The sequence below is a fragment of the Sander vitreus genome, chromosome 21 (genome assembly GCF_031162955.1).
Source record: "Sander vitreus isolate 19-12246 chromosome 21, sanVit1, whole genome shotgun sequence".
Taxonomy (NCBI): Eukaryota; Metazoa; Chordata; class Actinopteri; order Perciformes; family Percidae; genus Sander; species Sander vitreus.
The window spans coordinates 9,590,270-9,602,769 of record NC_135875.1 but is presented as its reverse complement, the minus strand read 5'-3'; the positions used below and the strand labels follow the sequence as shown (position 1 = coordinate 9,602,769).

Here is a 12,500-nt window from a genome sequence, read left to right as displayed (position 1 = left end):
GAAAAAAAGTCCTGAACTAATTTCTAATGTCCTCCTTCTTTTTCCATCTCCCTCCTCTCTTGCAGGCACTCATGATTGGGGATGATCTGGTGAATGATGTGGGTGGGGCCCAACACTGTGGAATGAAAGGCGTACAAGTCAGGACTGGGAAATACAGGTCAGTGATGTCCTAGTCTGGCATTGCCAGACCACATCACTGTAGAGATAGGTCTGGCTACACCACCCATACATTCTAGCATAGGAGAAAAAAATAACAGCTGGATACATGGTTGAACATCATTTGCTCCTACCAGTGTATCGCTGTGTGTACTTTGTCCATAGCAATCCCCGCTTATCGGTCCCAAAACATCCATGTTGGATGGTAAATGCTGTGAACATATTCTTGGTGTCTTTGTATTCTTTGTCTATCTTTACAATCATTCCCTCCAAGAACCAAGCAGGCCTGCCTTATTGCACGGTCCAAATTGTCTTCAAAACTTGCCATTTTTTAGCATGTAGCTTGCTAGCTCGAAGTTTGTTGTTGTTTCCCGAAGCAAAGGGAGTTTGAGAACGGCAACACGCAGAGAGATTATGGTTTCCTCGACACATTCTAGCACACTTAAATATGACATCTTATTGGCCACCGCTGGGCAACAGGTGCCTCTATTGGTTAGTCAAACTATCCATGTCAGTGTGTGCCCTGCTGAAGTATCCTTGAGTGAGATATCAGCTCAATACTGGCTTGTTCACTGGCTTAATCTGTGCTTTTATGCCTGGAGATAAAAAATAAAATTACTTTCTTACTTGGTAACATAAAAAACACATAAATCATACTGCATAGCCATATTTTAAATATTTGTTTTTAGAAAAGGTTTAGCTTTTTTAAAGAGAAGTATCCAAGTAACAGAAGAAATGCATCTTAAAAACTTTTCCACATTTTCTATATATTTTGAAACTAGTCTGACCATATGGTAAATCAGAATAAAAATCTATTCAAATGTTTGCCAGAAGAGGGCACCTTCATACCGTTGTGAATCACAGTTTCCTCCATAACCACCACCTCACTGTCCAGTCCTCCAGATTTGTTTATTTGATTGAGAATCCCCCGAAAATAGCTTTATTCTCTCCACATGTTGAATGCGACTCGCCTGCAAAGTCTTAGTCGCCGAAGGATTTATGATCCTAAACCTGGAGATTACTGTGGCGCCTTTCTTATGGTGTAATTACAGAAACATATGGTTGATTATTTTAGAAGCTATATGTGGTACATAATGGCTTGACGAAGGCTGGGACTGGGAGTAGGAGTTATGGAACTACACATATATGATGTACATTATAGTCAGTGTTGGGGAAGTTACTTTTAAAAAGTAGTGTTTTCTCGTTACTCGTTACTTCTTAAAAAAAGTAATCCGTTACTTTACTTAGTTACCCCCTATGGAAAGTAACTTTTTACTTTACTCCTTACTTTTACGTTACTTTTAAAAGCAGGCGTCTCTGGCAGAGACTGAAGTTAATTATACAAAAACTATCTTTGACCATAAATCCCATCTCTGGTTTATCAGTGAAGTGTCTGAACTACACTGCAGACTGGATTCTCTACTCACAGAGTGACGGCTGATTCATTATGAACGAGTCCAGCGCGGGTTGAATGCACATCGGCAGGTCATCGGCGTTACACGGTGTTAGTGTATACTATGTTATGTCTGTATCGACTTGTACCGGTCGCGCAGCCACGATGGTCGTAGACACATGCAGCCTCTTTTCTGGAAATCCTTGCGTGTCCGTGCAACACACAAGTCCACAGCGGTCCGCTGCGTGTATGTATGAGGCCATCTCCACCGCGTCCATCTGTGAGGTTGTCAGCTTTGTGTCTGCCTGGCTCAGAGCGCCGTCTTGCAAAAAGCCACGAAGCTTAAAACGCTCTCAAAAGTTAGCTTTGGCTCTGCTACCAGCCTCTGTCACATCCCGTGTGGAGCTTGTGAGCGCGCAGCTGAGAAGGCAGTGTCGCTGTCAAATCTGTCCCTGGGAAAAGTAACGTTGCGCCGAATTGAAAAAGGAACTACGTTTTGTTACCAAATTTTCAGTAGTAGCACGTTACACTACTTTTTACCCGAAAAAGTAGTTAAGTTACTGTAACACGCTACTTTGTAACTTTATTGGATTTATAATGTATGTTCAAAGTCATGCAGTAACTGGTGTTTTTAATGTTTTTTTTCTGTATGTGATACTACCTTAGCTCTAGGTTTTGTAAGTGTACTTAAGAAATATTTATGGAAATAGGAGGGGAAGCCTGAACATTTATGTTTTACACTTGCAGTGCTGGTCCTAAGAACCTTTTTTTCATAGCTTTATTTTTTTTTCCCAATTACCGTGAAGCAGTAGTGGAACAAGTATTCAGATCCTTTAATTAAGTAAAAGTATCAATACGACAATATGAAAATACTCTTAATATTACAACTAAATGTCTGACATTAAGAATTTCACATTTAAGTATAAGCTAAATGTACTTAAACTTCTCTTCTGCTATTCACTGCTACACTGTATTTCTGTGTAATTTTAGGTACAATAATATACTGCATTGCATCATATTATCTGACTTAATCATATATGTAATATGTAAAATCCCCCATTAACTTCAGCTATCAAACGCATGTAGTGGTACAAGTACAAAGTTGCCTTAAGGGGAAGTTTTCGTGTACGTACCTCACAATTGTACTTAACAACAGTAGCCTACATCATTTCATTCAACCTTTATTTATCCTCGCGAAATCATTGAGGGGCGACCCTCCTTTTCAATGTCCTATAGTCAGATTACAAAGACAAATACAAAGTACAATCATAAGAAATATAGAAAGACAATAAAACATTCAGAATTGGAAAATTATTTGATAACTACATTAGGATAATAGGGATGCAAAAGAAAATACAATTATGTAAAGCCGTTCCAAGTAGAAGTTTGCAGGTTTAAAACCAGATTTCTAAATTGTCCGAACGGCACAATTGAGTTGATTTTAAGAAAGTGCTGTAATTTGTTCCAGGAGTCGGATGCACTAAAACTAAAAGCAGTTTTTCCAAGTTCAGACCGAGCTCGTGGAACATGAAGCAAATGTCAGTCAGCAGAGCGAGTCTGATAATGTCATGGAGCAGACCAGTTCTTAAAAGAACCGAACAGAACAAAATGGGAGACCGTGATAGTGTTACCATTTTGTTTGGCTACAAATCACCGATTAGTCAAAGGAGCACCATGCTTTGCATTGATGACCTGCTCCACTGCTGCAAACTGACATGCAGGAACGCTGAGTAATCAGCTTGAGCATCAGTCAGCTCTAATCCTGTACTAAGAGCACAGTCACTCACTGTAAAACCTGTCCTCTGTCTGTGCTGTCTGTCTGAGTTATTTTTGTGTGTGTATGTCGGCATTATGGGAGTGTTTGTTTCCCCTTTAATGTATTTTGTGTATGTTGCTGGCATGTGCGTGTGTGTAACCTACATATCTGTGTCTATATGGGAGTTCAGCAGCCAACAGTAGGCAGTGTTTATGTAAACTGTAGGAGACAGAACTTTTTCTGGGCAGAATCCATGTGGTTTGTGACTTCACAATCTTCTACCAGCAGCTCAGTTCAGCTCCAGTGTGCTGACACTCTGAACAATGTCTGATATACTCAACTAAACACAGGGTAAAGCGGATTAAATTATATCACTGCTCATCCAGTGGTTTCTTTTTTTTGGATGAGAGAGCAACTGGTTGAAATAAAGGCTCGGTTTCCCGCTGAGGAACATATGTGGAATCTGTATTGCGTTACACGACATGTTGTGTTTCAGCTGTGGCGGTCGAGATTTATGGACTGATTGGTGAATGGAGTTTATGTGGCGAAACACGTGCATACACAGGCAAACAGAAAGTGATTAGATAAGTGGCTAAATAATGATTTCAAAACAGTACAGTAAAATGATGTAGTGTACACTGTAGTGTTAATCAAGCCCAACGTTTAATTTTCAGGACTGGATTCAAGGTGTTGAAGTTAAATCATCACTTTGTCCATTTATTAGTCTCTTATTTTTGGTCAGTTTGTGTGTCAGTATTAACAGAACACTTGTATTTTGCCTCTGAAACACAGCCAGTAACAGGAACTAAAATGTATGCATTAATTTAGAATGTATGGCTCTAAAGTAACTTGTAATTTACTCATTTAACATAGACACATCATAATATCCCAGATCATTCACCAGACTTAGACTATATTGTATACATTTCCTGAGAACAAGAAGAGAATCGGTGACAGTAACACTCTTTCCATGGGACTGTGAGTGAGGAGCAGACGTGAGATTTAACGTTATTTAGCCAAACAGGCCCAGTGAACCCGGGCTTGCTGGGAGCAGCTATAAACCCTCAGTCAGATCTGTGAAAACACAGCTGTTTCCAAGTCAACCAGATGCTGCGCAGGCCTCCAGTTCCCACCAGGCTTGGGGGAAAAAAAAGAATGCTTCAAATACCCCAGGCCTGGTGACAAGACAGGAAGGGAAAAAGATACAAATATAATCATATCAGCTAGGACTGCATACATTCTTTGATCCTAAATTAGATCTGAAACTTATTTGTATGTTTTCACTATCTGCTTTCTCACCTCTTATTAAAATAGATGATTTGAGATACTTGGTCAGGTCAGATGGTACATCATATGCGTTCACCTTTGTGAAATCTGTCTTAATTCTGTTTGAAAAAGGGAAAAATGTATAATATTTAAGGATGCCAGGTTTAAGTAAATTAATGCATGTTATCCTAGGGTTACACATGTAACTGCTCACTGTACTTTTTCCTGTCATGCACAGTACATGCATGTGCTTATGTTTTTGTGATGGCTCCTGCAGATTAAATTCAAGAGCAGGGGGGCAAAGCGTGAAAGTGAAATTACAATGCCCACCAGCAATCTCTGTCTCTGAGACTATAGGCATAATATAGGGGTAATTGTAAAAAAAAAAAAAATGGGGAGTGTTCTGCTTGCAATCAACTTTCCCTTGTTCTTAAATAATGAGAGAAAGTCAGTGCACTTCCCTCAGGGGAGCCAGAGAACCCATTGCTCTTTAATGTAGAACAGGTTTGCAAAGAGGGGCCTATACCAAAAAGTGGTTGGAAATTGGGAGTATGGAGATCTGACTGCTGATGTTGATCAACTGCATAGGAACAATCCGCCAACACTGCACTGTAGTCCAATCGCTGCTCAGCCTTTCAGCTCTGTAGTTATGTGTTGAATGGTAGTCAAAACGTTTAAGCTGCAAATCAAATCTCAGTACCCAAATACAGAGTTCTGTCCATACCACAGGGTGTCTAAAGCCGTCACATATTGAAAATCGGTACCAAATGCTTGGTCAGGTTTTTAGTCTTGTTTGCCTAATCTTCTAACAGATGTTTCCTCATTTATATTGTTGACCATTTTGAGCACTTACACAACCTAACATTAGCATGTTTGGTAGAGAACAAGCCAAAATATCCAGGGTTAGTTTAATGCTGCATTCATGCCATGTTATTGCCGTGTAATTCCCACTTGGGAGCTTTCGCACATCATTGCAAAATACAGTACGTCCATTGGTATCCTTTTTTTTTTTTTTTTTAAAGATTATTTTTGTAAGCACAACCATGCATATCATAGCATATGTCGAATATGTTGCCTAACACAGTTAACAGCAGCTGTACTTCTCCATCTTAATGGTCAAACTGTTATGACACTGGAAGAGCAGTCAGGTTATGAGGATGCAGTCCTTTTCTCTGTCCTGTGGCTCACACTTTTAAATAGCCATCTCCTGCGGTCTCTACTGGTCCTGTGTTCTTGTTCCTGTTCTCTTATCTTTAAGTGCTTTGAAGCTTCATAAAAGCAGGTTCACATCATGCTGTTTCCTTCATGCACTATTTGAAAACCAGTTTAATTGGTACTGCTAGCTGACGCAATTAGTTTCTGAACCTGTAGACCTAGGCACGCTGTCTGTTTCTCCATGTATCTGTCATAATCAAAGAAGTTCAATTTCAGGCTTTTGATTTCACACACCTTCAGTATTGACATTTGTAATTCTGCCGCCGAGAAAATAGTGTAGTGTGTGTCAGATACTAACATAGTATTAATAGGTATTTTGAATGTGGGCCAATGAGTTAGAGGAAGCCGTCACTGGATTCCCGTTGGAATCTGGCAGAGAGTGCACAGCAAACATTTTCACACAGCAGCAACCAACCTCCAAAATGTTTACATAGTAAACCTCTCCCTGTGGCCAATGCTCGACTGCTAATGTGAGTGTTGGGAAACTGTTTTCCAAGCAAGCCGAGCCAGATTGAACATCTCCAGAGAGAACTAGTCCCCGATGGTACCAAAACCGCACCCTGGTGCGTGCCCTTTCTGTCTGCGACAGTCACTGAAGGACGCAACAGGAAGCAAGCATTGTAGGGGGGTGGGTTCGCCCTGTGATTACCATGCAGTTTAGTTTTCCTTCAGTATTTTTTTTTTTTTTTTTGTGCTATAAGTAACATTAGAATGTTAGAGAACAAAGCAACTTGCCAGGGTTAGATTAATGCTGCATTCATGCCACGTTGTTGCCGTGTTATTCCCACTTGGGAGTTTTCGTGCATCATTGCAAAAGAAGTCCATTGCTATCCTTTTTTAAAGATCATTTTATGGGCTATTTGATTAGATAGTACAGGTAGATATGAAAGTGGGGCGATGGAGAGAGGGGTGACACGCAGCGAAGGGCCATGGGTCGCTCATTAACAAGTGAAACTAAAGATAAACAAACAATAGCTCTTTCATTAATTAGCTAAATAGATTGCTAAATTAGTGTTAATTTTGGATTTTCTTCAAAGGTTATATTTGCAGCCATTTTGCTCATGGTTTGTTGACCCTTCATTTCGCTAACGGGGAGATGTTTTGGCTGACAGAAAATTCCTGATATATCTGACTCAAACTTACAACTAGGAGGCTGGCTAGACCTCTGGTTGTTGGGACGATACAATGGGAATATTAGGCAAATGTAAGCATGATCGTGTTAGCATTCAGCTTAAAGTGTCAGACAACAAACCTAGACTGATGAAAGGTGAGTTATGACTGCTGTGTGTGCACTCTGCAACATTAACTACAGTACAGTGGTTGGCACACATCTTATCAAGGAAGCTGTTGTACTAATGCAAAAACACGCACATATACACACATGCAGTATTGTGCACAGTAACATCAGTTAGAACACACAGTTCTCACCAGATGGTCGGTATGCAAATAGTCATAGCTATCACTGTAACTGCTACTCCTGTAATCATAGTATTCAGAACCAGCAGGTCTGAGACGTTTGTGAAATGATAGTCAAAAGGATATGGTTTGATGCCATAATGCAGACTTCCTGGCAGCAATAAAACTGTAAAATTGTCTCTATCAATCTAGTTCAGGTCGGGTCCAGATTAATTAGTCACCAGTGTCCAGCATGGGCCAAGTCCCCCCTCCCAGCAGCCCAGACTGAGCTGACACACAGCCTGTTATTAGTGGGGATATCCCAAGCAGATTTCCACTGGTCCCCGTAATGAAGTCTTGCAAATAAAGCCATTATCAGTGCAGCGAATAGAAGGAAGGTCTGCTCATTAGGAAAGCAAATGACCCATCAGCCTGAGCAAACAGATTATAAGAGCGAGTTACAGCTCTCACACTGGAAAGATCTTTGCTATCAGCTTAATATATAGTAATATAGTGGTCAGGATTTGTTTAGTAAATCTTGAATCGCAATCACGATATTTGGTCAAAATAGGTTTAATTGTATTCTCACATCTCAAGTGGCCACAAGCTCTAACTTGTACGTCAATAATTTGCATTCAATAATTTGAATGTCCATTCTAGCAAGATGTACTATACATTGTTGCTTTAACATAATGTCTAAAAATCAAACTACTACACAAGATCTGAACATGAGCTTGTTCTGGAGGTTTTTAATGTTAAAACCTGGAATATATTGCAAATATGCAGCATTTAAATCTTTTAATACATGCAATAAAAATGTTTTTTTTTTTAATTGCTGGTACAAGGTCTGTTTTTTATCTTTTATTCCAGTTTCTGCTTTGTTTGTTTTAGTGTTAGTGCAAACAAGATAAGAAAGCTAACACTAGTTGAAACATGGAATACGTGTTTGTATTGTTCTATTTACACAGGGCGCTTAATGCAAAAGAGAGTTAACAATTCTCCACCTTAAATAAATATACAGGTGGAAAGATTGACAGTTGACAGTGTTCATGGAAAAGTGTGAACATTTCACTTCACTATGTGTGTTGACAGAAAGGTGATGCTCTCCCCCTCTGACATAAACTGCCTATTAGATCTCCTATCCTGTGAATTGAACAAACATTAGACTGAAAGCAGCCCAGCAGTGTTAGGTTTATGGATGGGCTTTGTCCTTTGCAGATCTGTGACACTGAACCTTGGCAGGGGGACTGTGCATGGCTGTGGTTGCAGCTTAATCTCCTTTTTATAAACTGAGCGCTGCCCCTGGGATGGCTCTCAGGTACATACTGTATTTCAGCCTAGCTTATCTTTCAGTCATCCACTGGTGTCCTATAGCCTCAATGGCTATGATAATGTACGTGGTTTCAAGTGTGTGCCCATCGGACAGGGAGTGATCGTCTGTAGCGTTTGTGACTTAACCATATTTCAAGGCCTTGTTTGTATGCATCACTATTGTAGAACTGGATTTCATGTGCGATCATGTCTGAGCAAGTTATGCTTGAGTTGCACTTTCTTGTAATTTTGCTCTGTCTTGACCTTTTGTGAACTGTTTTTCTCTGGAGACATGGAGAGCATTTTTATAGCGTCTAGTACAACAGCACAGTCCCACACCCTGTCCTGTCAATCGCTTTTAGCACATTAGTTTTGTCTGTGTGGGAAGGAAGTGAAGTTATCTCATTTCGCTCTTCTCTGCTGAGGGTGTGGGTTGTGCGCTTAAAAGCTTGTCAACTTGACAGCTATAGCATTTCGGAATGTGTCATTGAGGTCAGTTTGCCTCTGTGCCACCACAGAGACCCTTTACTCTAATCCAGTGAATCATACTATGTGCAGAATATGGCCTTTTGAACTGAAGCAGAATCCGCAGGGACCCTCTTTTGTTTCCAGCTCCCCCCGGATCATCAGAGGAACCAAAATCAAGAGCACGGTGACCCGATGGGTTTCGTTTGTTCTGTGGCAAACAGTGTTTAGGTTTGTTGTTGCTGTTTCGAAGGTAAAACACTAAGCCCAGCGCAACAGAGGCTATATAAACGGTATACATGCTCATCTATGTATATGAATCCATGAACTCATTTCAGTCCTATCCACTAATCACTGACCAGCCTCTCACTGTTTCCTGCATCTCCTTTCTCAGTCAGCAGCAGGGCCTTTGTCAGGATGTTTACATGGTGAAATAGGAAAATACATGTTGCATAAGGTTTCCATTTTCACTTCTGGATGTCCCTCCTTTTTAACAGATAACACATGAAAGCTGCGTTTTGTTGGATCTCTTTCCTAGCTGCATGCTCCCACCTCATCCATTCTTTGCACTGCTTCAGCAATTCCACTTTTCACAATGAATAAACTTAAGTGCATATGCATATTTAAGAAAGTTTTCTTAAATTCTCTTTACTTTAAACATTTAGGCTGGATTCCATCAGTTTTGTGTTTAATGGCAGCATTTAACATAATTGCATACAGTCTATTAACTTTGAGTCTAAGCTATGTTTTCATCCCATTCCCATGGATCGGAATCGGCAACTTTGTGAGGAATGTAAACGCAATCAATTCTGGGAAGGATTTCCTCATTGCTTGCACTGCTTTGTCTTTTTTGCCTTTTTTTCTCTGTTCTGAAGATTTACGTTCACATTTCTATGCTTTTAATAGAATATTCCAGTGGAAACATGAGTTTTGAGACCTTCACTGCCTGTAGGCTTGCTTGCTCGCTCTTGCTCACAGAGGACGGCATCTGTCATCAACTTGGATTCACAACAGTTGGATTTCAATGATGAATGACTAAGACTCATGGCAAAAGAGTCCAAAATGTCCATATAAACTTCTCAAATCACCACTGCAGAATAATCTACTTCTCTACTGTGTTTAGCCAAATCTAGATAAACACAGACATATCTAGTCACATCTAGTCAAATATGGCTAAACAGTTATATTTAGCTGAAGAACGGCTTTCATATATAGCCATATTTAGCCACTTGGTTTGTCGCTAGCATGTTCGGTACTTAAGTTTATTGTTTGCAAGAACATTAACGTATATAGTTGCATGCAAATATGCACAGAAGAGCTAATAGTGATGGAAAGTGTTTATTTTACAATATTTAGGCAAAAATAAGAGTATTTGACATTGATTTGAAATATACCTAGCATACAGATGTCAATAGAAACGTATATGGCAAGCTAAATTTAGCCAAAGCACTGCTATGTACACAGATTTGTTGCTAGCATGGTTAGCCTTTCATCGCAAACAGTGTTAAACATAATTGTGTGCAAAGATAAACAGCTGCTTGTGATAGCAAAGGCAAAACTTTAATAACTGGGTCAACATTGAAATCCATTGTCACGCCTGTGGACCCAGGTTTATCGAAGCTGCTTGCATTTGCAATGGAGCAAACTACAACACCTTTCAAACCCATGAGGTCATTTTAGTTCACCATGATCACATGTCACAGAGATCAATATGTGCACAACAGTACAACAAAGCTAAAATGAGAGTAGAAGGGGTGAAGTGAGACTCGTCCCCAGCTAAATCGACATCTTGTTTTCTCATTCATTCAAGCTGAGTTTTGAACCTTCTGTTTGGATGAGATAGACGTGAGATCAGAACATAACAGGGCAACACAGACTGAGTACAGATTTGAGATGGATGTGGCAGTAGTCGCACAAACAAAAGGTTAAAGAGCTTAATGAGAGTCCAGTGGGTGCCCGAGGATGGCCTACCATCTCTCACCACCCTGGGGTGACAGCTTCCCCTGCCTGCAGGCTCCTCTAAAGCCTGTCGTGCGTTATAAGTCAATGAGATATTAATAATTAACCTGAGCTTTTTTTCACAGTGAGACCAGACTCCCACGGCGAGACAAAGGAGCTGGCCGGGCCTCGGCCACTGAGCCTCTCAACGGTACTTTTCCATCCGTGAAAGAGATAGAAAGAGAAAGAAAGAAAAGGAGTGAGAGAGAATCGGAGAGCTAAAGCCCACAGATGGCAGGCTGAAACATAGCACTGCCTCTTAAATACATGAACACAGGCCCTTAGTCGTTTCAATGGGGATCCAATCCCTCTTGCAGTTACCAATAGACAGGCTGCTTGGCTGGGGGGGCTTGGGCCCTTGCCTGGTTTCTGATGGAGCCATTTTTTCTCCTAATGGATGGTGTGTATGCGTGCGTGCGTGCATGCGTGCGTGCATGCATGTTTGTGCGTGCGTGTGTGTTGAACATGTGTATTTGCATTTTCTGTACCAGAAGCAGGTGACTCAGCCGTCCCTCACCACTAGCAGTCTCGGACTCCTACACAGTGAGATATACTGTGGATACACACACACACACACACACACACACACACACACACACACACAAGCGAAGGCTCAGCAAGTCATCAGCGGCACTGCTAACAATAACATGCTGATGAAAAGAGTGGTTAGATCTGGGTCACATGAAGCTCTGCATATTGAGCACACTGCTGACTGGACAGCTGTGAAAGAATGAAGGGAGTTTACTTTTGTAAATAATTTGGTCAAATAAACAGGAAATATTCTAATCAGGTAAATAGCTAACTCGTAAATAATCGCAAAGTAATCGCACATCTTTTCTGTTCTAAATGTACTTTCAAGTTTTGAATGTACGATATTCTCCAGAATAACCTCAAAGGTACTGTATGCTCAAAAAATATGCTGAAAGCACAATATGGCAAACTCAAGCCCATCAAGCAACAACAGATGGGCATATTGACCTGAATGCAACATTACTTGGTAATACTAACACAATGTAGTGTCCCACTTTACACTTGTAAACATTAACTAAACATCCCATTTTTTTTAAGCAGCTCCACACAAAATAATAGACCTTGTGCATTACAGCAACAGACACATTGTACAAGTACATGGGTCCGCTATATGTAACAATGTAATGTAACAATGTCATTGTGTTTAACCTCACATGTGGGAAAATAAAGGCTCACAAAACATCCCCTTCTACTTATTGGGATCAAAACAGGGCAATACAAAAAAATAAATTAAAACAAACAATAAAGTATGCAAGTAACAGTGGGGAGTGTAACATAGAACTAAGACTCAGCAAATATATATAATAATAAAATAATATTATATATATATATATATATATATATATATATATATATATATATATATACATACATACATATATGATATATATATATATATATATACATACATACATACAGGGTATTATAATTTATATATATATTCTTATATTCTTTATATATATATATATATATATATATTTGAAACTGAACCTGCCATTCAAAGGCCCTTTTCTT

The 12,500-nt window shown here is 39.9% G+C and overlaps 1 protein-coding gene across 1 annotated transcript in view; it reads left to right on the top strand.

Moving 5' to 3' along the window:
• Positions 1-12,500, top strand: part of lhpp (phospholysine phosphohistidine inorganic pyrophosphate phosphatase) — a 28,348-nt gene that overhangs the window by 5,048 nt on the left and 10,800 nt on the right. The window contains exon 6 of the mRNA XM_078279571.1: positions 66-157. Within this exon, the coding sequence (XP_078135697.1) occupies positions 66-157 (92 nt within the window). The remainder of the gene's footprint in view (positions 1-65; positions 158-12,500) is intronic.